This window comes from Myotis daubentonii, chromosome 18 (genome assembly GCF_963259705.1).
Source record: "Myotis daubentonii chromosome 18, mMyoDau2.1, whole genome shotgun sequence".
Classification (NCBI taxonomy): domain Eukaryota; kingdom Metazoa; phylum Chordata; class Mammalia; order Chiroptera; family Vespertilionidae; genus Myotis; species Myotis daubentonii.
The window spans coordinates 33626759-33654110 of NC_081857.1; the positions used below are offsets into that span (position 1 = coordinate 33626759).

The 27352-nt window shown below is 39.7% G+C and overlaps 1 protein-coding gene across 3 annotated transcripts in view; it reads right to left on the reverse strand.

Annotated features, from left to right (window-relative positions):
• The window catches only part of NOTCH2 (notch receptor 2), a 131157-nt gene that overhangs the window by 93545 nt on the left and 10260 nt on the right, over positions 1–27352 (reverse strand). For all 3 annotated transcript variants that reach the window (XR_009449787.1, XM_059673550.1, XM_059673551.1), the window contains exon 2: positions 6–87. Coding sequence is in view for 2 of the 3 variants with exons in the window: in XM_059673550.1 (XP_059529533.1) it covers positions 6–87 (82 nt within the window). In the remaining variant the exon portion in view is untranslated. The remainder of the gene's footprint in view (positions 1–5; positions 88–27352) is intronic.

The following is a 27352-nucleotide window of genomic DNA, read 5'->3' on the forward strand; positions in this document are numbered from 1 at the left end:
CTTACTTGCAGTATCCTGTGCCATTGTGGTAGGTAACACATACTCCATCATTAACACAGAGCTCAATGCCGTCCCGACATTGCAAAGCTAAAAATAAAAACAAACACACATTAGCAATAAGTCACTAATCATAACCCTCAGACATCAAAGAAATGTTATCCAATCTAAGTCAACATTCGTTCCCATATCCAGCCTGATCTGGGTTTCCTTTTAGAGTGTTAATCAGTTGTTGTTTTTTTCTTTTGGCTTCTGGGGTCAGTGTCTCTTCCCACAATAACTGTTTTGTGGTCTTGAATGATGCTTTTAATTATCTGTGCCTGGATTTCCCTAGATTAGTATCGCCCAATGATACCAGGGCAATCCAAACTATAATACTCATGACAGGCCATGAGCATCTTGGGATTTGGACACTTCAGGTGAGTAATGAAAGATTCATCAATACGTATTTAGGAAGACCAGGGTAGATACTAGGTCACCACCATATTAACTACTTAAGCCTTCAGGTGAGACTTTAGAAAAGGTCGCTTGAAGAAGTAATGAGACACATCAACAATATTCATTCAACAAACTGTAGCTGAGAGCCTAGTATGATACCAGGCATTATGTTAAGATCCAGGGGGAAAAGGAGAAATGGAATACATAGAGAAATATATAAAACATAATCTCTAACTTTAAGGGGAACAGATCATGAATAAAGACTGTAGAGGAAGAGGAAGGAGATCAAAGTAAGGAAAATGAAAAAGTTCATTTATACATACAGATAAAATAATTCTCAAATTCTTGAACCCCGGTCCCTTTACGAGGCAACAAAAAGGCACTTCACCACCCTAATCCCTCCCCAAAACAGGCTACTCAGAAATAAACAGTGAAAGTAGAATGTTTCCTGATTTAAGCCAAAAGAGGAGGAAAGCTATCCAAAGTCTGTCACTCACTTGCTACATCATGACAATCCCTTGATTGTTTAGCTTTCAGAGTTGGAATTTTCATCAACAAAATATTATAATTCTAATAACTGAAAAGGCAAGACAGAAAGAAACCTAGTCAAAAATCAAAGTTCATGAACTTTTTTTCTGGAAGATTATTAAGATTTCCATCTCCTGGGATGGCTCATGTATAAATACCTGAAAACAAAACTGAGAAGTCTCCAGTTTGAGTTTCTAGCCACACCACTCTTTGACTAAACTGCAATATCAGAGGCTCTAGGCCTGCCCGTCCTGGGCATCGAAACCACTTCTTTTCCCAGCAAGGCCCAGGCACAGGCTGATGTTAGAAAAACTCCTCCATTAACGGTTACTGCAGAAGATCCCTGTATTTGCCCAGTTCTCTTATCAAGTGATGGAACTATTTGAGAACATGTTTACAGAAATCTCATCTCTTAAAATAATACTTAAAAACAGTAATAACAATAGCAGCTAACACATAGCGCTTACTAAACAGCAGGCATTGTCCTAAGCACCTTATATAGACAAATTCAATCATCCCTACAGGCCTATTGAGACAGTATAGGGACTTGGGCCCTGGAATAGAAAATACCAGGTGGCTAGGAAGCCAAGATGAGACCAGGTGGCTGGAAGGAACGCAAGGACGTCACCACCCCTCCAAGAGGTAGCTGATTTTATCGCCCTTCTGAATGCCTGCTTAATCTACTGACCCACATGCGAAGCTGATCAAGGTCTGGCCGCTACCCGACCTTCCTGGGGCAGCAGCAATGAGTAACACCACCATCTTGCCTCATAGTGCAGGTACAGAGACAGTTGCCCAGCAACCCAACAGGAGGAGAAAGTAACCCTGCCCTGACATGAAAAATTCCACTCCCCAAACCCCTGACAAGGCTGCCTCTTTGCGCAAGCCGGCCTTTTTGCGCAAGCCCCCTTTGCAAAAGCAGCCATGCAGAGCCAGACCCTGAGCCACTTCAGAGGGCCTTCCTTTCTCTGTGCTGACTCCCTTGTGCTCCAGCATAAGCTTAATAAAATCTGTCTGGAAATTTTTCTGGGGTTTCCTCTCAATTCCTATCTTGGGGAACCCAAGAATTCTAATGCCAGTAACAGTGTGAAGTCGTTAATTTCATTTCATAGAAAGGATAAGTAACCTGCCTATCATCACACCGGTTAATGAAAGACCCAGAATTTGAACCTGGAAACTCTGGGTCCCACGAGAGTTTGTGCTCTTCCCTGCAGTGATCCACTGCTTCCCACTATCTGGCATATTCCTTCTCGGGATGGGCAGGATAGGCATTATTATACCCATTTACTAGAAAGTGAAGGCCGAGAAGGTACAGTGACCTCCTCACAAGGCATCACACCACTAGTTGGCAGTGCTGGGCCTGGGACCTAGATCTCTTACTGAGTCCAGCCCCTCTCCATGACCGCTGCTGGGATCACACAAGCCGTCCCTAGGCAGCAGCCTGAACAGGCAGATTCAGGAAAAGGGTCATCTTGTTGTCTATATCCCACTTCCCTGTAGGGCTCGAATGCTCTCTCTTCCCACACTGATAAGCCCAATGCAACAACTATAATTAAAACAGTTAATGTCAGGTTATTTCCTCCATACCAAAGTTCTCAAACTGGTTTTTTTTCATTCGCTTTGGACACTTTTATTAGTTTCAATGAGAACTTCCTGACTTTTTACTATTTGTTTTTTTTTTTCTTTAAATAAAAGAAGAAAACCTCACAGTAGGAAAGAAATGTCCCCCAGGCAGAGCGCAAACTACAACTTTGTCCTCCCCCTGCAGGGATCCTGATGCAGGGAGGGAGTCAGGAGACTGAAATCCTGCCTCTACCACTCACTAGCTGTGCTACTTACTACAGGCAAAGCACAACCTCATGCAGGCTCATTTCCTACCTGCAATCCGATCTAGGCTGAACTAAATGCTCCTGAAGGTCCCATGTGATCCAACAGTGACACCTCCCTCCTTAAAAGCATGTGAGTGGCATGCCTAGTACCTGGAGAAACTGTCCAGAAAGGCATGAGGACCCAGTGGCCCATGACTCAGAAAGCCATGGGTGCAAAAAATAAATAAATAAATAAATAAATAAATATAAATCACAGCCTGTCCCTATTAAGCATCCTGGCAAATCAATACAGTGACAGGTTCAGAGAAATACAAACAACACAAAGTCAATATGTGGTAATCAATCTATCAAATAACTTAACAGCCTAGCCTTAGTGAGCCAATCAAATTCCATAACCAAAAAGGGGGTGGGCTTACAGGGCTAATAATTAATGGCACCGGGCTAATCTGTAGGGTCATGCTACCTAAAACTTTTAACATTTACTAAGCCACGTTTCTCAAACTTTAGTGTGCAGCGGAATCATTTGGAGGGTGTGAGGGACCCCACCCCCTCAGATGGTGACTTGGTGGGTGTAGAGGGGGCCTGGGGATTAGCATTCCTAGCCAGTTCCCAGGTGATGCTGATGCTATGGGTCCGAGGAACACTTTGAGAGCAACTGTACTCAAAAGAGTGTCCACTTTAAGGACTCCCCTAAGATGACATAATCCACTGGAGGTCTGGGATGATCCAGATGAGAACACATTGCCTGAATCTACTAAGGAAAAATAAAGTAAAATTTCAGACTCATGACTTTGCCTGCGGGCTATTTCTAAATGAATACTGTAATTATTTGCTACACAAAGAGAAGTTAACACTCTGATAACTCAAAACCATGACAGTAACTGGGAAAGACCTCATTTTAAAATTCAATTTACTTTCCCCCCCCATGTAAAGCATATACATTTACCAATAAAATTGAAAGCAGCTTTCTATTTGTAGGGTAAAAAACCAAAATGCTCAATTATTCCACTGTTGGAGAACTGATGTTTAAATTAATGTTTTAATAGACTCAGAGAAACTAGTCATTCACAAAAAGAGTAACTTCCCCCCAAATGTTCATCTTAAGCCATAAATGGCAGTCGTGCAATAAATACTGGCTGACTGAAATCAATCACATAGTGTGTGTGTGTGTGTGTGTGTGTGTGCGCGCACATGCATGCCCACCCCCTCCCCCACAAGAGGCAAAAACAAGGAGGAGCAGTAGATTTTCATTTCTTCACTCCATCACAGGGCAACATGATATAAAATCTAGAAGCCAATTTCCAAGTTTCACGCATTTTCTGGGCAGCATTTTGGGGACTAGTCTTCTAATATTCAGAACATAACAGAGCATCTATGATGTAAGGTACAGGCCCTGATGTCAGGGATGCCACGGCTAACAGAATTCTATTAGGGAAAGACAGCTAATAAATGGATAACTAAGCAAAGTCATTTCAGACAGTGGTGACAGATTCTGTTGGAAGCAGTTACCAGATACAAAGTAATCACAGAGGCTGGGTGCATGGGACACAGGAAAGGCCTGTGTGAGGAGGTATCTTTAAGCTAAGGTTTAAATGAGCAAGAATCACTGAAATATGGAGAAAGAGTAACCCCTGGGAGAGGAAACAGCAAGGGTACATCCTTGAGAGGAGAATGAGTCTGCTATTCCAGGTTCATATGCCTACAGATTGTAAAGGAGGTAGAAGTAGCAGGAGACAGGCCAGGGAAGCAGGTAGGAGTTAGATCACGGATTCTCCTCTAAGGTGAGGATAAACTACTGGGTTGCTTTAAGCAAGGAAAATGACACAATCAGACTTGGGTTTGAAAAAAGTCAAGATTAGCTCAACTGGTGTGGCTCAGTGGTTGAGCATCAACCTATGAACCAGGAGGTGACAGTTAAATCCCCAGTCAGGGCACCTGCCCGGGTTACGGGCTCGATCCCCAGTAGAGGGTGTGCAGAAGGCAACTGATCCATGATTCTCTGTCATCATTGATGTTTCTATCTCTCCCTCTCCCTTCCTCTCTGATATCAATAAAAATATTTTTTTAAAGAAAAAAGTCAAGATTATACAGTGTTCCAGAGATCAACCTTTTTTTTTCTTTTTGATCCGAGCTTATTCAAGTCATCCCTTTTTAGACTATGCTGAAGATATCCATTTTCTCAGCTCCCCGCAAATGGTAGATTTCATTCCAATTGCATCTAACCTCCCAGAAGCACCACTTGCAGCGCGTCACTCCACCACTCTCTAATCCAGCGATTTTAAACTTTTTCATCTCATGGCACACATAAGCTAATTGCTAAAATTCTGTGGCACACCAAAAAGATATAGATTCTGCTGATCTGACCCAAAAAATAGGGTATAATTTTGATTCATTCACACTGGACGGCTATTGTTGTATTGGCGGTTGTCATTTTTTTTTATTTGACAATCTAAGGCAGGGGTCCTCAAACTACGGCCCGCGGGCCACATGCAAATACAAATATTGTATTTGTTCCCGTTTTGTTTTTTTACTTCAAAATAAGATATGTACAGTGTGCATAGGAATTTGTTCATAGTTTTGTCTTTTTTTAACTATAGTCCGGCCCTCCAACGGTCTGAGGGACAGTGAACTGGCCCCCTGTTTAAAAAGTTTGAGGACCCCTGATCTAAGGGAAAAGAGGTCAGTGCCCCCTGACTACACAGTCAAGGATTGCCTGTTTTAAAAAATCTTGGGGCACACCCGTGTGCCATGGCACACTAGTTGAAAATCGCTGCTCTAATCCACAATGACTTTCAGTTCTTAATTCTCAGAATTTACTCTCATTTTGGCTTCAGGAGACCAGCTGGGAGGTCTAGGCAGGACCTTCACACAGTGCCAAGCTAAGACTTTTTTTTTTCTTCCAGGGATAAGCCATTTCTTACTTCTAGTCTAAACCCTCATGCTCACCTACAAGATGGCAGGCTACCTTTCCTGTCCGGTATGAGTCCCACCACTGAGTGCTGTCTCTTCCTTGAACACCATTGAAGTCAATTCCATGCTTCCACGTGTGTCTCAGCTTCCTCTGCTTGCTACTTCCCCTTTATTATCGAAATTTTACTCATTCCTCTGAAGCCCAGTCACCCCGGCCTCACCCACAAGGCCTCCTCTTGCAGGTTCTGGTCCTCGTAGCCTAAAACCTACTCCTATAACACTCAGAACTTAGCATTTAATTCTTTACAATCTTCTGCTTTTTCACTTTTGCGAACCTAGAGGATAGAAAACATTTCTTCTTTTCTGGAGACGTGAGGCAATGTAGTTTAGTGGCTGAAAGCACAGCTACTGAAATTGGGATCTGGGTTTGAATTCTAGCTCCACCATTTACTACTACTTACCTCTGGATCCTCTTTGTGCTTCAGTTTCTTCATCTGTAAAATAATCTCTCAGAGCTCTGGTTTCGCATTAATTGAATTAATACCGTACATTAAAGAGCATAAAACAATGCCTGGTACATAATAAGAGCTCAAAAAAGCCTGGCTCTTATAATAGGTACTTCAATTCTTGGTTGCACGGTAAATGGCATCTTTAGGGAAACCCGTTACAGCAATCCAACCCCAGTTTAAACAAAGGGAGGAATCAGGAAAAATAGAAGAGCCCTAGGCAATTCAGGATATCATATCAATAAGTGGAATAAATTCTTCCCAGTTGCCATCAGTAGCAGACAAACTACTGCAAAAAAACCTGAGGTCACTGCTCTTAAAAGAAAAAAAAAAAAAGGTATGGCACTGTAGACATAGGAAGTGATTTGCTAAAGGTAAAATAAATTATATATGAGCAAAAATGCCATTCAATTTTCATACAGTTCTATTAGTATTTGTTGGACAACTACTGTGAGCATGGCCCTCAACTAGGCATTGCATGGAAATCAAACAGGAATAAAGCAATTCTTATCCTCGTAGTCTACACAATCGAATGGAGGGAAGTGAGGAGTAGGGACAGAGGGGCTGTGACCTTCTCAAAGGACTCTAATACAAACAAAATAAAAATCACTTCTATTCTAGTCCTTTAGCAGATCCTCTTAGTATCAATCTCAGAATCACTCCAAAAAGAACATTTAAGAACTGAACGCTTGTTGTTTAGTACCAAGTGTAACTCAGTCCAGACAAGGTGCAAGTATTTATTCCATTTCATCAGCCTCCATTGTGTATACAGGTGAGCACCTTCACCAGCAAAACGATTACCGCTCACTTTATTGCAGTGGTCTGGAACCAAGCCCACAGTATCTCCAAGGTTTGCCTGTAAACACAACTGTAAACAACAGAATAAGCTGTCACTGATTTTAATCAGTTCCAATGCCTCAGGAATTTGCCCATTTAGAGACAGGCCCAAGGTGTCCAAACTTGATGGAATCATCCTAAAATGTTCTCTAGGCCTTTACCTAGGTTTTCCAGGGCTTTTCAGTATCGTGCCAGGCACATACCACTGGTTTAAAAGCCTCCCTTTGTTTAAGGAATCTCCAACATGAGTAATTAAGTCTGCAGCCCAGCAGGTGTAATCTGAGCAGCCTTCCATGTGTTTGACTTGCTGTATTAACATGTCGTCATGCTAAATTGGTATTACTTGTTGCTTTGTAGCCTCTTCAAATGGGCCTGTCTGCTGTCTATCTTACATGATTTTTTTCATACCCTCCTCCCTCTGACTGCAGTGTGGTATCCGTGCTCATTTCCACGGCTCACCCAAAGACATGTTAATGCCTTGAATGGTTGGGCTTCCTGAAATATGTGAAGAGGAGGTGTACAGGGCCCTTTTAATTTTCTCTTCGACGTTATGCAAATTTCAAGTAGCAGCATTTGAGAAAGATGATGTCTGAGTAGATACCCTGGGACTTTGGCTGTGGCTGGCTGCTATTGCTTCAGGCACATGGTGTCTGGAAGAGGCTCAGGAAAATTAACAAAGCACCGTTCTCTAAAATGACTGCTTGCATTATTAACAAAAATAGGAGAATTGAGTGCAGACAGGGAGACCTCAGGGATTTGCAGTAACTCTTACAGAGCCCTGCAATTTCAAACAGCAAAGCTTTCACTAAATTTTTATTCCATTTTTTTGGGATCAAGCCATGAAAAAAAAATACAAACAAACAGAAGAAGTGCAGAAGCCTCAAATCCCAAGTGGTACATTTAAATAAAAACAAAATGAAGAAACATCTGTCTTCCTCCTTGAAATTCATCTTGATTAAAAGGCAAGTAAATGCAACAAGGGAGATACCAATTTCGTTTTTCTGATAATGTTCCAAGGGCTTCTGTGCCCTTTCGAGATATCATCTAACAGAAAATGTGTTTCCTACTTAAGAGATGCTGATACCAGACCCACCGAAATTATTAAGACTTGGCCTATAGGGTTCATAGCAAAATATTACTACTTTTCAAAAATAGGTATGCCTTGATTTAAGAAAATATAACCAACAAAAAGTGAAGTTATAATAACATAAGGGTATTTTTGATATCACTAATAGAATTTTTGTTTCATAAAGATCATCCTAGTGAGTTCCTCCCAGTGAGCTGATGAATCTAGAATAATCTTTGATTTTAAAAATTCCAATTTTGTCATATTTTATAATATTGGATTTCAGAAAACAAAATCCACCAATATTTGCTGTGCTATATTGACATATACTATGCACTGTTTTTTGTTTTTTATTTTTATGTCTTCTTAAAGGCTGCAGAAAATTTTAATTTATTTGTGAGCTAAATTTTAATTTCTCATTTTAAGGGATGAAAATGGATTTTAATTTTAGTTCTTCTATATGAAATTCAAGATTTGAAAAAATCCACATATACTTATAAATCTGATGTGGCCAATTTGTTCATGATCACCTCTACACACATGTACATCCTTCCACCTGGAAAATTCTGCCCCTCTCTTCCTTTGTACTCCACCTTGCTAACTTCTACTTATATTTCAAACCATAGATAAAGCAACTACATTGCTTAAGAAGCCCTGCAAGTTCCGCCAGTCTGATTCAGATGGTCCTCCACTGTTCCCTCACTACATCCTAGGCAGATGTGCTATAAGTGCTGACTTACCATGTCTCTTGCCCACATCTGTGCAAATTCCCTAAAGGCAGAGACATGATTGGTTCATCTTTGTGTCCCCCAGGACCTTTGTGGTTAGTGTCTGGACCACAGCAGGTATACTCAACACTCATAAGATATTCAATGAACTAACTCTCCGTAACTAAGACAAACCTATTAACAAACTCAACAATCAGTTTATGTGTTTGATACGTTCTAAGACTCCAATTTTAATAAGCACAGGGATACCCAAATGTGACTGTGCCTAATTCTGGTTTAATTTTGAGTAAGAGTAGAAAGTGAAATGAGAAAAGATAAAATGGTGCAAATATCCTGGATATAAAGTTAAGAGTGGAACTATACTTTTCTAATCTTCACAAAACTAAAACATCTTTGGACATTCCTCTTAAAATTTGCATGAAGGAAGACACACCCGCCCCCACCCTTCCCCTTGAATCTTAGGCCATGTGTATTATGTTAAGAATTTATTAAAATGAATTGAATGGGAGCCAAAATAATTTACATCTAAATGGCAAATGCAGAAAACACAGCAATAAAAATTCCAAGTGACTAGTAAGCTAGGATAGTATGTTTTCACTGTACCATACCATTTCCCCATGAGGAGAATCACTGATACACATCCATAGAACAGGATGCACCAGTGTGACCCAAAACAGTCTCAATGCATTTCTCCGCTGTACGTATCTAACCATGTGTAAAATGGCACGGACCAAAATAATGACAGGGCCTACATGGTGTGATAAAACCCAACAGAGGGGAAGAAGCTATATCATATCTACACATTGAATTATTCTCTACACAAAAGGCTATCTATATTTATGCACTGCTTGGTGGTCAAAAAAGGCCAACCCGAGGTGTTGTTCCATTGTCTTATCTTATATCTATTATCTGCTCTGATCTATAACCTATATCTGGTCTGTTATCAGAGACAAACTCTGCCTGTCACCAATTTCCTGTGCTTCTAGTAAATGCTCCCTTTTTAAAGCTTTTAAAAGACCATTTTGTTAAGAACGACTTCATTTTTTTAAAATCCCTTAATTTTAAATATATGCTTTTAAGTACCCTTGCTGGAAAAGAATTTTATAAATATATATAATCTTCTTGATACCCACCCAAAAGAAACAAAGTGTTCTTTTAGCTTAAATTGTTTAGAATGCTTTTTAAATGGAGTAGACAATTACTATTGTTTGTCAATTTAGAGTAGACCCCCCACAAAAGAAAAAGACAAAATTATGTTAAAAATGAAAATGGAAAAACCTAAGATTGTTATATGTTATTATATAAAATCATAGAGACTTCCCAAAACCAAATGGGGGAAATCCAGAGAACAGACTCAGATTTCCCCATAGGCATTCTTCTCTACAGCCTTTAAAAAACAAAACAAAACCCTGGTTGGTAGCAATGAAAGCTACCAAGAATTGAGTCAACAGAACACCATAATCAATGTACTGTGCTAATGGATGTTCAGAGTCTGAGTCCTAAATAAGGTCCCACTACATGTAGAGCTAACTGTTCTGAAGTCATGGTTTGCAGAAGATAAGGTCTTAACATTTGGGTTATTTCTATATTATTATCTGGGTCACAGAGGTTCTTCACCTTCAGTCAAAAACTAACCCTATTCACCTGAGGGCAATATCCAACTCCAAATTCCTGCACACATCACTGAGAACTGTGCAAACCCAAGAGCTCAAAAGGTCCTACAAACCCTTGGCTCATACCTAGAATATTCCAGATAAGCACAGAAACCAGCATTGCAAAGAAAATATCTAAATCTGCAAATGGTCAATGCATACTGTTCCCATGTCCAAGGAACATGCCTGGGGCAACAAACTTGGAACAGAAAAGAAGATAGCAGGGAAATATTAAATCTTTATTAAATATTGAGAAGAGAAAAAAACCACATGAAAGATAGCCCCAAACTTCAATTTTTATTTAGTTCTGTTTTAATTGCTGCTTTTTTTGTTTCTTTAAACACAAATCAATGCCAATTCACACCAAGATAACTTGGGCCTCACGGTCAATAGAAAAAAATAATGTACACTTAAAGATAGTTGATGAAGAGTTCATAATTTCAATGCTCAATTGATTCCTCTTAAATACTCCAGTCCTCCAATTCTATGAACCTTTCAACTACTCATATTCTTTGTTGACTGTAAGTGTAAGCAAGAATTTATCTCCAGTACTATGTAGATTTCTGTGAAGTTGTAAGAGCCAGTTTAAAAATAGCCCAGCACACTAACAGACAGTTAAAGACCTGGTTTGCAAATGCTCATGTCCATTCTTGCTCATTCAATTGTTGGAAGAGCAAACAAAGGCAGCGAAGACAGAAGATTGGTACACCAATCAACGACCATACCGGAACTAAAACTTTCCATGTTTGTGTCTTCAAACATGGGAGATCTAGGTTTCTCCATTTGTAACAAAACCTGATTCAACAAACCTAAAAGGCACATATCTTTGACAAAAGTTGTGGGTGGAGTTGTTTGTTTGTTTGCTTGCTTGCTTTTGGGTCTAGAGAGGCCAAAAGACTTCTCTTGTTTCAGCTTCAGTCTAGAGTTCTCAGAAAGAGCTAAAGAAATGACCTAAACTGTAATATATTAAATTAAAAATTGGGAGAGCCCTGACTGGTTTGGCTCAGTGGATAGAGCGTCAGCCTGGGGACTGAAAGGTCCCGGGTTCGATTCTGGTCAAGGGCATGTACCTTGGTTGCGGGCACATCCCCAGTAGGGGGTGTGCAGGAGGCAGCTGATCGATGTTTCTCTCTCATTGATGTTTCTAACTCTCTATTCCCTCTCCCTTCTTCTCTGTAAAAAAATCAATAAAATATATATTTTAAAAAAAATTGGGAGAGTAAATCCTGTAAGAGGTGTTGACTTTCTGGCGCCCAGTGCTTCCCCAACTTTCATAAGTAAGTCATAAATTCCTAGAGGAATTAAAAAAAACACACGCAGATGCCCTGGCCCACACCCCACATTTGCTTTATTGCCACTCCTCTTGCCTGGCAGCCCAAGGGAGTTCCAGCAAAAGACAGATCTGGACTGGGCAACACATATGCAATGTCTGCTCCACCTACCTTCAACCCACTAGGATGCCAGGCACATGGTGAATGCTTGCAAAATGTTTGCCAAGACAAACTGTTGAAGGAGCAGGTCAGTCGTTTTCTATCTCCCTCCAAAAGAACATAAACAACTCCTTAATTTCCCACAAAAGAAGACTAAAATAAAATCTGCAAAATGATAGTTTATTCTAGCTTTCTAAGATCACAATGACCTGGTAGAGGAGATAACTTAATCTCTTTGTTTACCACTCTTAAAAATACTCTCCTCAATAAAAATTCATTTCACTTTGGGGGACATGGGAGTGTTAAACAAGAGGGATTTGCAAAGGGAGTTTTACCAGTTATACCACTCAGGCCCAGTGGGAATGTCCTTCTCACTATCACCTCATCACATTAACAGGATTAAGTCCTTTGGAAAATCAGTATTAAAGCAAGTAACCCTCAGTTCAAGCAAAGGGACAAAGGACTTCATGAATGTGGTTATTAGTGCAGTGCTAGTGATTAAATAACATTTCTCCTCCTCCCAGCAAAGCACACATTACCTCATCGAAAATATTAAAACCAAGGCATTGTAATGACTTTGGCTTTGGACCTAAATATAAGTTACCATAGAAAATCTCCAAAGCTCTAAGTTTTACATTAAAAATGTCAAATGAATCAAGTATCCCCCCCTCAATATAACCTGGCTTTATAATGTTAAGACAAGTTTATAAATTTGAGCGCAGTGACCCTCCCTTCCATCGCCACAGAAAATAACCCCAAATCAGCATCCTTCCAAAGACACAATACTTTACCCTCAAGGCATAACTCTAATGATGTGAATTTCAGTAACTAGTCAGTCATGTCCTAAATTAGATGGCTGGTCATTGTCCTTCCAGTAAAATAAGAGTGACAAGTACCTACCCTACCTAAAAACAGAGCTGGTGCTGACTTGGTAACATGCGTTTGGGAGTAACATCCCAGCTTCTAGTGGGCAGGGATTTTTAGCTGATTTCCATCCATGTTCCCAGCTCAAACCTACAAGTATTCTAAGTCCACTGTGATACTTTGGCCAAACAAATCAGAAAGTTGGCTCACAACCCTTGATTTCTCAGCCCTGAGAAGTCTGAATGAACCCACGTCAACTAGCAAACGACTATGCTATAATAAAAGTTCCTTAATAATTTACAAACATTTTCAGACACTCTCATCTGATCCCCACAACAACCCTGTGGGGCATGTGAATTGGTATTAGCACCGTCTTACAGAAGAGGCAACTACAACTTAAAGAAATAAAGGACCCACCCAACGTCATTCAAGTCAAGATGGCCAAACCAGGCCTAGACCACAAATCTTTACCCACTATCTAGCATCCTTTCACTCAATACATCTGTTGAGATGCAGTTAGAAACCTGATATCCACCCAGACTTTGCAGACCTCCATAGTATACATTTGTGACTATAACATTCTTGTGTAGATAAGCACCCACATACTAGCTATGAACATAAAACACACACCAAAGATCAGCTAATGAGCACATGCTTGTTAAAAACAAACCCAAGACTGAGTTCCCAGGACTGGAGGGGCCACCACTGCTGCATTTCAGGGCCACTCTTCACAAACATGCCCTAATAAGGACTGACATCCATTCATCAGGATCCGTCCTACCTCCACAACAAAGAAGCCCACTTTTGAAAACTTGCCAACTCTAGGATTCAGTCTACTGCTATGTATTATTTCTCAGGAAAAACACAAAAACAAACTACCCTGTGAGGTAAGAGAATGGGTGAAATTGTATAGCGTGCTTCCTTTGTAAAACTGTAACTAGATACCATTTCTTCTCAATAACAGAACAGCATGGCAGAAGCAAGGAAATTATGGAACTGGAGCGTAATAATGATCACACCTCATCTTGACAAGATTTTACTCTTAAGAATGGTAACCGTATTAGAAATAAGCAACCCATCACTATTTGATAAAGCATACGTAATTTAATTGATAAGAAACAAATTCTTCAAAGAACACATTTGCAGTTAAGTTGGTGAAAACTGAACCACTGAACAGGAAACGTGTGGCCTGCTATTCAGAGAAGGCGGGTAATAACTCATGTGGTAAACCAAAAATGCCAGAAGAGATAGAACATTTTCTTCATCTGGTTTGTTTCTCTCCAGTTAAAGGAGTCAACTAAGAGAAGGAAAAAGACAAAAATTCATCTTCCCAAACCAAGAAATAACTATCCAGGCACATACCCTTAATAATATTGGCTCCCGCTTGAGGAAACCTCAGACAGCTCACAGCACTATTTTTCCACAAGGCTGAGAACACCAGACTCTCGGCTTCCAAAGTCAAAAGGATAAGTTTCATCACTACAGTTTGGCATAATGGCCCATAAAATCCCACCTTACTTCGTATCCACACCACTAAAGAACTGTAGAAAATGATGACATGATAAAAGTGATTACTTTTCTGTTTCCTTAGGACACTTTTAAAAGAATATCTGGTGTCCTATACAGCCCTGGTCCATGAACTGGTGGATGCATTCAAAATAAAGTTTTAAACAACAATCGGTTGATAATAATAGTATGCCCTCCAATTCAAAAAATCTGATGCCAGAAATCTAAGGAGAAAAAGGATTTTTGAAAAGTCTCAAGCAAAAAGAAAACAAAGTGGCTATAATTGAGAACGAAAGGAAATGGGCAACTTCTTTTTTTGCATTTAAGCCCCACTTCTGAACAACAGCTGTCTTTGCTCAGCTGGAGGAAAACCACAGGCCTTGGAATAACTCACTTAATGTTCTGTGCCTCCTTATGCTAAAATGACATTGTTGACTCAGTAGGCCATGTGCTTGGTTTAACTCGTTTTTCCAGTAACAGTAATGAACTGAGCTGCTCTAACATTGAAATGATTTGCATCTGCACAACTGAAAACAATATTTGGAAATACCTACATATATAGCATATATGTCCCTGAGTTTGCCTGGCTCTGCTGTGTCGCCAAAGTCAGTTTCACCCTCTCTCTAATTTGCTCTCCAGAGTCTCTCCACAAACAAAAATGGAATTTCCTCTAATTACCAAAATAACCTTTCACTGCATTTACTTAGTATATCTTTATTTTAGCTCATCCCCATAAGCCAGGGCTTCCAAACTCTGAAATGAAATAAACTATTTTCTTTACTTCTTTTTACAAGTCTTGCTCAACTTTGGGTGATATTGCAAAAGACCTGCAACAAATCAACAAATCTTGCATGGTACCAGGACCATTCAACAGCATTCCATAGGAAAGCGTTGTAGAGTCTCCATTCTACTACTCTGTCATTTCTAGTTTGTCCCCTGGTTAAGGCTGAAAGGATTTTTTTTTTTTTTAACAGCAAACATTTACCAAGTCCTACCATGGATTAGGAAGCAGGTTCATCACTATAATGGTGGGGAGGGAAGGCTTAATTACATCAAACAAAAGTTTTGCACTAACACAGACCATGAAAGGGAAAGTTGTTCATTGTCCTTAGATCAAAAACGACATTTTTTTTTCTCAAGGAGAGATTCAACCTAATTCACAAACATCCTCCATCCTTATCTCTTCCACTCTGGGAAGACAGCTTTTTAATTCAAAACTTCAATTCAAAAACTATGTTGCAGAGGCACATTAGAAATATTGCAAGTAAAAAAAAACATTATCTAATGAAAGAACCAAGAGCTTTGACATTAAAGTCTCATGGGCTCCATCCCCTGTAAGGGGCGTGCAGAAGGCAGCCGATTGATGTTTCTCTCTCATCAATGTTTCTATCTCTCTCTCCCTCTCTCCCTTTCTCTCTCTCTAAAAATCAACAAAAACATATATATTTTTAAAAGTTACAGTGATGATTAATAAGAGCAATGTCATTATTACCAAAAGCAAAATTCCAAAAGAAAGTAAAATAAGTGGAAGGGAATTAGGAAAAGGAACAGGTTTGTCAATAACTAGTGGGACTGATAGCTGGTTAATCCTGGCCTGTGCTCACTAAGTTCCACAAAGGACGGAGTTCTGTGTGCTTTCTTCACATATCCCTAACAACTGTAACAGCGCCTGGCACATAGTGGACACTCACATATTTGTTGAATGAATTAATTAATACATATGGAAGCTCTCTTCTATGCACTAAAAAAGCTGTGAAAAAATTCTAGCCAAGCTTGCATAGCTCCCTCTGCCCTAAAGCTCAAACACCTGAAATTGCTCCAAGTCCATGGTTCTCAAAGTGTAGTTCCCCAAACACCAGCAGCATCACCTGGGAATTTGACAGAAATGCAAATTACTAGGTCCCACTCTATGTCTACAGAATCAGAACCTCTGGGGGTAGACCCAGCAGTCTGTGTTCTAACAAACCTCCCCAAACCTGATGCACACTCAAGTCAGAAAACCACTATTCCAAAACATGATGACTTGGAACCGGTACACAATCCCAGGGAGCCACATGTACAGCCAAAGGGACTCCTGGGAAGTTCATTAGTCCTAGGAACTAGTTACTCATCTAATCCAATCAAGACTCTGTAGAGCCAGCTCTAACCTCCAGGGGACGTTCCCAAGAACTGTTTCTCCTCTTCTGCTTCTCCTTAGCTCACAGACAGGAGCCTCAACTAGACAAAGAAGCCCTTTGAAACAACCACTCTAACATTCAGCACAAGGCCTGACTCTTAAAAGAAATGCAAAATCTTTTTCTTAAGTGGTCTCTTCACTAAGTATGTTCCCTGGACACACACTGTCCCATACCAGCACTTCTGATCACAGGCCCAGGGTGCTTCCTGAAACTCCACATCACTTCTCAAAAGACGAGCTGGGTCTCACAGCCAGTGTGCACACAGCAATGCTGGCACTGAAGTTACATGGCTCTGCTCGACCAATACTCTACCAACACATCTGACCTCTTGCCAAAGCAATGACAACTATTAAGCATCTACTTTGTGCACAGATTATGTGCTTCAGAAAGAAGGTAAATATTAAAACTCCAAAATTAATGGGTTGAAAAATTAATGTTTTGTAATGTACTGATAAATCAAAGAACACATTTGTATCACTGCATTGAGTCTGCTCCCTTCAGAAAGTCATGGAAAGCTTACTAATTTCTATAAAAGCTTAATTTTCCAAAAGGCCCTTTAGTCAGAAGCCCTGCAGTGCCATCAGACTCTCATTAGGAACAACAAGATTTAGAGAAAACACACTGATTTTTATCAAAAGGGAAAAATGATAACTATCTTCTTTCCACTCTGGAAAGAATTGCTAACATACCTTCCAAGGGCAAAAGGGCGCCCTTTAAGAACAGAAAGATTCCACATTCTTGCCAATGAAAGAATCATCCAGTTAAACACCAAGAGCCAGACAGAAGATCTAGCACCTACACGGTGACTTTGGATCAGGCCCCACAGGGTCTCTGCCTCAGTCTCCACAAATGAACACGCATCCTCATAAAAGAGATAAAGCACACGAAAGTGCTTAGGTATCACAAACTATTAGATATTATCTTCTCAACATGCAAATTTATTCCTGTGAACCAATTCCTTCCCTCCCACTCACAGTGACCAAAATGATTTCTATTAGAAAGTGCTCATAAGTGGTTGACAGCAGTTGTAACTAACTGTAAACCAGAATAGATTCTGAATACTTCTGTACTCATAAAGCAGCAGGAAACCACAGACATGACGCCTCTCAAATGACAAAGATGTACGTTAGAAAAATGACCCAGAGTGCTTTGGCCCTTCCTGGTTTGTGCTGGCAAAAATTTGAGCTGGAAAGTCATGGTATTTAAGAAGGAAATTTTTTTTTTTAAAGAAGGAAATTTTATTAAAAACAACAACAATAAATAAAGTGAATTACTTCAAAACCTCACAAAAGGGTATATTTAAAGAGAAGTTTGGGAACAAGGGGTTGGGAGTGGGTATGTTTTGTCAGGCCTGACTTCCCCTTTACTATGGGCACACTGTCATTTCATGTGGCCCCAAAGAAATAGTGGAGCCATTACTGTTGCTGATAATGACGACCAGATGTGATGGGATGATTGCACATCACCAGTTCTCAGACTCAGGTCTTGTGTAATTGGGTGTGTCGATCTATGTCAGTCCACAGATGGTTATTAAGCTAGTTACAACTTCCCTAAATCTTTTCACTAGACCCGAGCAACATTCTGGATAGTTATTTTCTGCCAACTGAGAATAGGCACTATTACAAAATAACTTTTAAAAACTAGTTCCAAAGTTTATTCCTCCCAACACACACACACACACACACACACACACACACACACGCACACACACACACACAGCAGGGATGTTTAATTCAAATATTCACAGTGTCAAATTTGAAAATTTACCAAACTCATTAATATTCCTTTACTGCAGCGAATAGAAAATTAAGACTTGGTTATATTTTTTTATTATTGAAATGAATTCATTTCAACCTGTCAAATAAAAAAATATAACCAAGTCTTAATTTTCTATGAACAAATTATATGCATTCTGGATAACCTATGTGCCTCAGGAGCAACTCTGCTATCAAAGCTCTCAGGATGAAGGAGAATGGGGAATCCCAGCTCTCATGATATGCAAGTGCCACATTCTTCCTAGTGAGAGAGGTGCATGGCCTCGGTGTGGCTAGAGGGCAGTGGCCTTCAAAGGAAGCTCTCGGCTGACCACAGGGCCCTGCCAAATGTCCAGCTGGCTTGCTGGAGGAGTCAAAATGGTCCACTTGGCATTCTGTTGATAAGGTGGCAAACCTTCAACTTGCAATAAGCTGTCCTACACTGTACACCTGAAAGCACGTTTGTGGAGACGGCTCCCTGGAATGAGAAGCACCACTTGTGAAATGCACTCTGGAAAGGCAAGCGCGCTTTCATACAGTAATAGATGTAAACAAGGCAGGGACTCATAAAAGTTAACAGCCTTAGAATTAGTAAGCTACACTGAAGTGCAATGTGGGAGCTTGATCATTTTTCTTTCCCCATGAACATTTGGCAGAGTTAAAATTTTACCCATCATGCATTTTCTTCCCTGAAATATATCAGTTACAGTTCCCACAGAAGCTAGCTACGCATTTCCTTGTGGGTGTATGTGTAAAACTACCATAACAAAACATTTTCTATTTCCTCATTTTGATCAAAAGGAAAGACGAAATGCTGAAGTGCACTTAAATGACAGTGCAATATCAACATGCCTATCAGTATACACAATTCATATTCTCTTTAAATTTGAAGTTATAATGATTAAGGAGAGAAATGCCAAGAGCTATGAAATGAAATTACATTATGCTGTGTGCTCTTGAGAGACCTTAAACTTTAAGGAACAGAAAATCACTCCAGGCCACTCAAGAAGAACTAAGGCTTAAAAACAGCTGAGGAAAGGCACGAAGAACTAGACATCGGAGCACAGAAAGTGCCTGTAGGGGAACATGACATTGGGGGTCCACTGCAGAACATATGGAAGGTGTGATGAGTTCAGCTGAGTCAGCCACAGGCATCAGGGACAACCGGTTACTACAGGCATAGACTCTTGTTAAGAAAAGCAAATGACCCATCTGGGGAAAGAATCCTCAACTTCTGCTTCATTGCTGACATGCTCTGACTAAGGCAACTAATCAGACAGAAAGGAAGAGAATCCTTTATTATCATGGGGAACAGAATTCTGCTTCCGGGGCATTCTGGAGGAAGAACTGCAATATAATGAAGCAAGAACTACTGCCCCAGAATCTGGGTTCTAATCCTGGCTTTGCCATATGCTCTTGTGTGGTCTAGAGGAATTCCATAAGCTATCTGAGATTTATTGTTCTCATCTGTAAAATAACATCACTGGCCCTCCTTCCTTAGCAGAGTTCATTTGTGGCTCAAATAAAATCATGTTTCGAAAAGGGATTATAAAAACTGTCCTATACTGTACACCTGAAAGAACGTTTGTTGCGATGGCTCCCTTGTCACTCCCTTGTCAGAAAGCACAACTTAATGTAAAATATTATTTTATGTAAAACTCCCAATCCTAAATTCTGTGAAACAAAAAAAATCCTCATCATCTAGCCCAGAAATGATAAACTATTGATCACGTGATTCAAATTAGGTCCCATATCACTATAGTATCAGACCAGCCCAAGTGGAGTTGGGAGATATATGTGTGTTAGGCTAGTGTAGTCACCTTAAAAATTTTTTTGGAATTTCCGCATTGCTCTCTTAGTGTCTCAACAATGCTCAGGAATTACAAGCAAGAGTGATAATCTCCTCCACCTCCCCTAGCTTTCTCTGGCACAGAAATCCGACATAGGCCACTTCACATGCCTGATTAGATAAGCTTTCCCAATGCTGAAAACCAACTGCTTCTAACATTTCAAACCTGATTTCCATGAAGACTCAGGGATGAAAGATTGAAACAAATAAGCCGATCGAGCAGATCCTCCTTATTAAAAGAGTTCTCCAGCTTTGATCTGAAACACTAAATATTTTTTTCTACGAATCAATTGCTTCTGACATGAAAAATGCAAGATGCTGCGAATTATGAGCAGACGAAAGTGTGTTAATTCACAGACAGTTCATCTCTAAACTTGAAATTGCTATAGTGCTTGCCTCTGGTTTTTAGGTGACCCATAATCTTGTCCTGGCAATGGAGCAGTGTCTAAAGGGAATCATTAAAAGAAAACTGAAACAAGGAGGTCCAGAGACAAGTATTCCCAGCCCGTATCTTCCAAACGGGGAATTACCAGGAGGCTAATGAGGTTCAAACTTTGGGGTCTCCGCACTTGAATGCCTATTTTGTGCCCAAGACCATGCAATTAAATGTTGTTTCCAACATTTACAAACAATTCTGCAAGTTAGGTATGACTACTATTATTCCCGTTACATAAACAAGGGAACTGAGACTTAGAGAAGTGGCTTGCCCAATATCCTTAGCTAAGCATCAGAGCCAAGTCTAGCTGGTTCCAAAAAAGGGTATCTAAAAGTCATTCTAAGGGATAATTAAAAATAAATAATCAACTTTTGCTGTTATTGATCTCTTTCATTATCCTCAATATCCCTGGACATTCTCTCCTTCACTATTCTACTGGCGGCTGACACAACTAAACCTTAAAGAGGAAGCCTGGTATGTCTGCAAGGACCCACATGTCTGAGCACTCCTCTGTAGGACTATATTTTAAAACAGAAGGGATTATCTGTTGGTATCAAACATACTTCTCTCATGTATTAGTACAGACAACCATCCGTTTTCAGTAACAAAGGAGATAATAATAAGGCAAAAGTTCCCAGAAAAGAAAAACCAAGGTTGCCCGCGTGCTTTTTCTATAATGATATGTGTAGAAATGCCGCACGCAGTTAATTCCAAAGTTCCCAGGCCAAGATGGGTTAGTCCTGGGTAGTTTTAGTAATTGGCTATGTCCATTGTTCATACGCTGAGGCATTCCAATCATTTTACATGGTCTCTGGCGTCCTTTTCAGAACGGTACAATAAGAATACAAGTGCACAGTCAGGAAAAAGCGATCTGTAACTGAAAAAGCCGGCACAAATATGACTCTGGATTGCCATCTTCAGTCTTTCAAAATGTTTTTTATTGAAAAGAAAAAAAGTGACACACTCATTCCTGTTCTTAATCCACTAAGGAATTTCTTTTAGGATCAAGAAGTTAACAGGGAAAGAAACACTAAATCACTTCCCTTGGATTATGACAAACATGAATCCATTCTTCCCCTTTCAAAAAAGATTTCGAAAAAAACTGCAACTCTTCAAAATGGAATTTTAAAAGTTAAATCATTTCCATGTTATGCAATTGTTCACTCAGAGGAAAGAAATTAAGAAGAGTAAAACTTGAGTCAGTTGAGTACACAAAATATTAGTACATCTAAAGGTACATGATTATCTGTGGGGCTGCAGACAATGGCACTGTTGAGAGTGGGTGAGCGTGTGAGCTTTGGGGTCAGGGAAGAGGGGCTCTGGTTGCTGCTCTGTATCACCCACAGGCTGGGTGAGCTGGGTAACCATCCCTTAACCTCACACTAAATAGGAATCAAAATACCCACTGTGAGGACCAAGGGAAACAGGCAAAGTACTTTCCCCCCCAGCATCTGTCACATAACAAACCCTCAGTATACGGAAGCTACTGTTACTTCTGATAAGCCCCATGAGGACAGAGATGTTCATCTGTGTTGTTCACTTTATTAACAAGGAGACATGCCCCGGTCAACTTTCATGCAAATGCTCCCAGTTCCTCCAAAGTGACATACACATTTATCTCCATCAATTACACTCAAATACTGCTTTCCTTAGTGTATACCTCCTCTTTTACTGTAAGTGGCTTCAGCTGCTTTTTTGAAAAGATTTAAATTATTGGAAAATATTTGAAGTGTACATGAGTTAATATATGTACCACTTACATTTTCTGTAAACAGTGTGCTTACGCATAATTATAAATATCTCAGACTATAAAAGAAAACCTTTCATAGTACTCCCACAAGTGAAAAACAAAGTCTTGGAAATAATTATATAGGGAGCAGAAGGGAGTGGTAGGAAGAGGAAAGTTTACTAAATCATCAAAATAAAATCTGGAGTTTTGTCTAAAAACAAAACAAAAAACCTGACAACCATTTGCTCAAGGCTGCCAAAACTTGAGACTAAGCAAACTGTAGAGGAAACAAATGTTAAAATATGAAACCCTTTTCTGAGAAAGTAACTCCACCAGCCCCGGCTAATCCAATTCTGAGTCACTAATGGCACCAGCCCTGCTGGGCTGTCTTAACCACCACAAAGATGTCCAAAGGGACAGGCAGGGGCTCAGGCAAATTTTTTCTCTGCTGTCACTGACATGTTCGAAGTGGCCACACTTCTCTCCTCCCCCTCCCTCCCCACTTCTTCACTGTTCCATTTTCAGATCTCAAAACACAGGGGTGGACAGATTGAGCAGTGGGTATAGAGAAAAGACTAGAAAACCAAAGCTTGGATTCTGGCCCCAACCTTGACCTCGCTCTAGGCCCTCTGGCCAGTCACTTCACATCTTTGGACTTTGTATATGACACACAATATCCCATATCATAGGAAATCGGAGAGCAAAAGTGTTGGACCTGATATTGTCCTCAAAGCTCTAACTCAGAAAAATCACAGTTTCTGTACTAAACACAACATCCAACCACAAATGTCTGGCTAAATCAATAATAATTTAATACCTATCAATGCAATTTTTATAATAGACAGAAGTTTTTTATATTGGAACTATATCCCATTAAGGGAACAGACTCAAATACAATACCCCTAAATATTTATAGGGTCACCAGAAACCAGTGAACAATCTACATGCTCCAAAGCTCAAGTTCCTATTTCTCGCCCCACTTTTGACACAGAAAAGTGAAAGCCACGAAAAGCCAGTCCATACGTTCTACGACATGAAATACCACCGTCACCACCAATGACTACTTACTGCTCTCTTATGATGTGGCAGTTACTGTCTGTACTGGGAATTTAACACTATGAGCTTATTTTATCCTCACAACAACACTAACAATTACGTGCTGCTACTATCTTCGTTTTATAAATAATGAAACTGAGGCATGGAGTGCTTAAGAAACTTGCCCAAGGACACGGGGCTAGTACATTTAGAACCAGGCCTGTAAGTATCCCCACCCTCGTTCCGCATTAGCTGACAACTCCCTTGAAAAGAGGAGCCTTCAGAAACACAGACAGGGATGTCCCCAAGCAGAGCCCTCAGGAACTGGGTCATTGCTCCTGAGAGCAGCCCTCAGAACGGCCCATAGCTGTGGCCCATTTGGGCTTAAAGATTCATCTTTAATGGGAACTCCCCTCTTCTCGACCCAAGTTCAATTTGCCTGTTCTGGTGACAGAAATCAACTGAGAGAAGGCAAAGTCCATCAGTCAACGAATGCTCCCCCCCCCCCCCATTTCTTATTTATTCAGAAGATACAAAGGATTCCTAACAGCTAGCCTCTATACTCAAAACACTGTGTCTTAGGCACTGATTTTTACTTATACATATCAACACATGCATCTCCATTGTACAGGAATGAATAAGGGTTATAGACACAGATAGACTTGCTCCAAATCCCAACTCCGCCATTTAGTAATTGCATTTTCCTGAGCATGTTGTAGGCCTCAGTCACCCCAATTTACCTCCTCCCCATCTTGTTGGGTTGCTGTAGTGTGAGACTGTATAAACGCACATAGAGCATCAAGGTTGGCTGCAGGCCCTGGTGCCAGACAGACCTTTGAAGCCTGACTCCATCCCTCACCAACCACGAGATTCACCCCAATACCCAGAGCTATGAACCTAAGCTCCAATTTCCTTACCTGTAATATAGGTAAATAAGTACTGTCCACCCCAAAGGAGAGGTAGCCACGTGACTGAAATGAAGAAAGGCGTGTAACCACCTAGCAGAATGGCAAACACGTAAGAATTTGACCCCTCCCCCCAAAATTTTTTTAAGCTGAGGTTTAAAAGTCTAACCACAAGTTTAAGTCTCAGCTCTGTCGCTTATTAGCTAGGGCCAAACAATGGTGTACAGGCCAACTAACCCCTCTGAGGCTCAGTTTCCACTGAGGGCTTGTGAGGATTGAAGGAAGCAACTGTGTGTGCATGCTCTGTAAGCTCTGCATTGCTACGGAAATGTTGGGTTTTTTTTACTTTACAAAAGTAAGTTTCATGGTCACTGTATTGACTGGTCCTTCCAAATGCTGTCTTCATCTTTAAAATGGAAAAACTGAGACAGAGAAATTTTAAGCCATAGAGGGAAGGCTGGATGGAGGGAAGGGCTGGGCCAAAATAAATCCAGACCATGACAAAGCAGAAAACGAATAAGCCTTCGAGAAGAGAGATGAGAGAATAACACCCATCAACCCGTTTTTAATCAACTGCTTCACTTGCTGGGTAAGCCTCTCACTGCATAGTCTAGGCATAAAAATTCTCCAGTTTCCTCCCAGAAACACTATGAGACTTCAGGGTAAGAAAAACCTTCCCTATCAAATCTCAATGATCATCATCCATAAATTAATTGTGTGGCTCGGGCACAGAAACAACCGGACACAAGCTGGAATCTCACTCTAACTGGTACACTCTTAACTACCCCTTTAAAAATCTTTTCAATCTTTCAAGAGAAGTTTCCTTCCCTGGTTGGTCAGAAATGTACATTTCCTTGTTCTCCAGGTCTCCTCATGCTAAATATGGTAAAAGGTGGCAAACAACCAGCCCAGTAAATTCCAATAATACTTAAGAAAGCATTCATATTGCCTGAAATTATTCGGAATCAAACACTTAAGACCTGCAGAGCCTCTGCATAGAGCAGTTCAGCCGGAGCTCTTAATGTCCAAAGCAGCAGGGTGTCTTAAGAACACACAACCGTGAAAAAAAAAAGCAATCTACTCTTTTTTATTGCAACATTCTTCAGCAACAACATTGATCTCCTACCCACTGTGCACACAGCTCTGCACCAGGGCAGTGGGAGGCTGGAAAGAGAAATGGAAAAAACAGGTGGTGTCCATGGGGTGCCAAAACAACAGGTTGACTCAGTCAGTTCTGCCCCACAACTAATCAATTTGGTGAGGGAGAGGGGAGGGAATCTTAGTCACCCGGTTGTCTGACCACACTGACTGGCTAGACCACTGTACAGTGATCAATGAGGTCAAAGGTCAGATTTAGTAGTACATTAGTCCTGACTTTCAGGGATGTCACTTCCACAATCTTGGATATCTAGGAAGAGAAGACAGAGCAGCTTACCCTCCACCCACCCCAAATCACATATTTGGCTCCAAAATATATTGCTTCCCTCCAGTGTCCCTTTATTATTAAAGTAAATATACATTTTCTAGGCATATACAACTGACAGTTTAGTGATTTATGATATAGTCAAATCAGAATTTTAAAGTAGCTAAAGAAAATTCCAGTTAATACACAAAAAACTGACCAAGTTCAATAGAAATCAAAGGATAAAAAAAATGTAACCTAGCAAATAAACAATTTTTATATCAATATGGGTAGCAATTTTATACTATGTAGTTTAACCTGCCCATACCTGTTGTACCATATTTAAGATAGACAAAGGGCTAAGATACTTAATATTTAAAGAGATTTTTCAAATCAGTAACCAAAAATAAACACCTTAATGGGAAAAAGAAACCATTTGCCAAAATAAGTAAATAAAAGAAAAGGCAACACAAACGGCCAATGACCATATGAAAAAGCATTCACCATCACTAGTCAGGGAGGCAAATTAGGATGAAGTAGAATTTAGCACTTATCCAATTAGTAAAGAGTTTTCAAAATAAAACTAGGTGGACAATGGCTGGGAACACTGATGTTCTGCTGATGGAAATATAACTTGATCAAACTATATGGAAGGGAATTTGGCAGTGTGTATCAAAAGCCACAGAACAGCCCATACTCTGATACAATAATTTGACTGCTGGGAATTTATGTTGATGAAATAGCTATCCCTACAGAAAGTTATATACAAAAATTTTCATTATAGCATTATTTATAATTATAAAACTTGGAAACTATAAAGAGAATTCAATTTAAATAAAATATAGTAGATTCTTAAGGCAGAACAGTAAGCAGCTTTTAAAACTACATTCTTAAAGAACACACACATATATATATGGAGAAATGTTCACAATATTTAAATGGTGCAGAAGCAGAAGATAAAACTATATGCATATTAAAATCCCAATGACAATAATAGACAGAAAAAACACTGAAATGTTTTAACATATTAACTCTAGGTTTTGGTTGGAGATGGACATTTTAATTTTCTCTTACGTTTTCCTGATTTTTAAAAAATCCTTTATCCTGGTTTTTAATGTCTCTTTGACATATTAATGTCTCTTCTGGAAATCTAACTTAATGAAAAATATCCTAAAGAGCAAAATTTCTTTCTATATAAAAATGATCAGTACCATTTATACAGGGGGGGAGGGGGAGATGGAACCAACCAAATATGCAAGCAAACCAAAGGAGAATGGTCAAAATATAGTAAACTTACTAATTAGGATATTATTTAACCATTAAAATTCAATTTATGAAAAATATTTATAACCACCGAAGTAAGGCAGAACAGAAAATTATCAACAACTTTTTAAAACTAAAGATATGAAAAAAGACAGAAAGATGTACATCAAAATAATAACAGTAAAATACTACCATCACCACCACCTCTGCAAATCTTGTGCAGGTGCCAGAGAAAAATCAACAAAATACAGATAAGTTTATTATGTGTAAACTTAAGAAATAATGCTGTTGTTATGTAAACCTACCTTAAAATGTTACAATATTTGTTTGTAGTTAAAACCATTTTCCTTAAATCTCTTATTGCTACTTCCTTTAAATAGTAACATAATGCCAAAGACTTGCACGATTCACAGGATATGATTTTTTTTTTCTCTAATAATCCTCATAAAGATTAGAAAGTGCTTTAAATGTTATAATCAATGTCCTTAATGTTTCCAATTAAAGATGATCT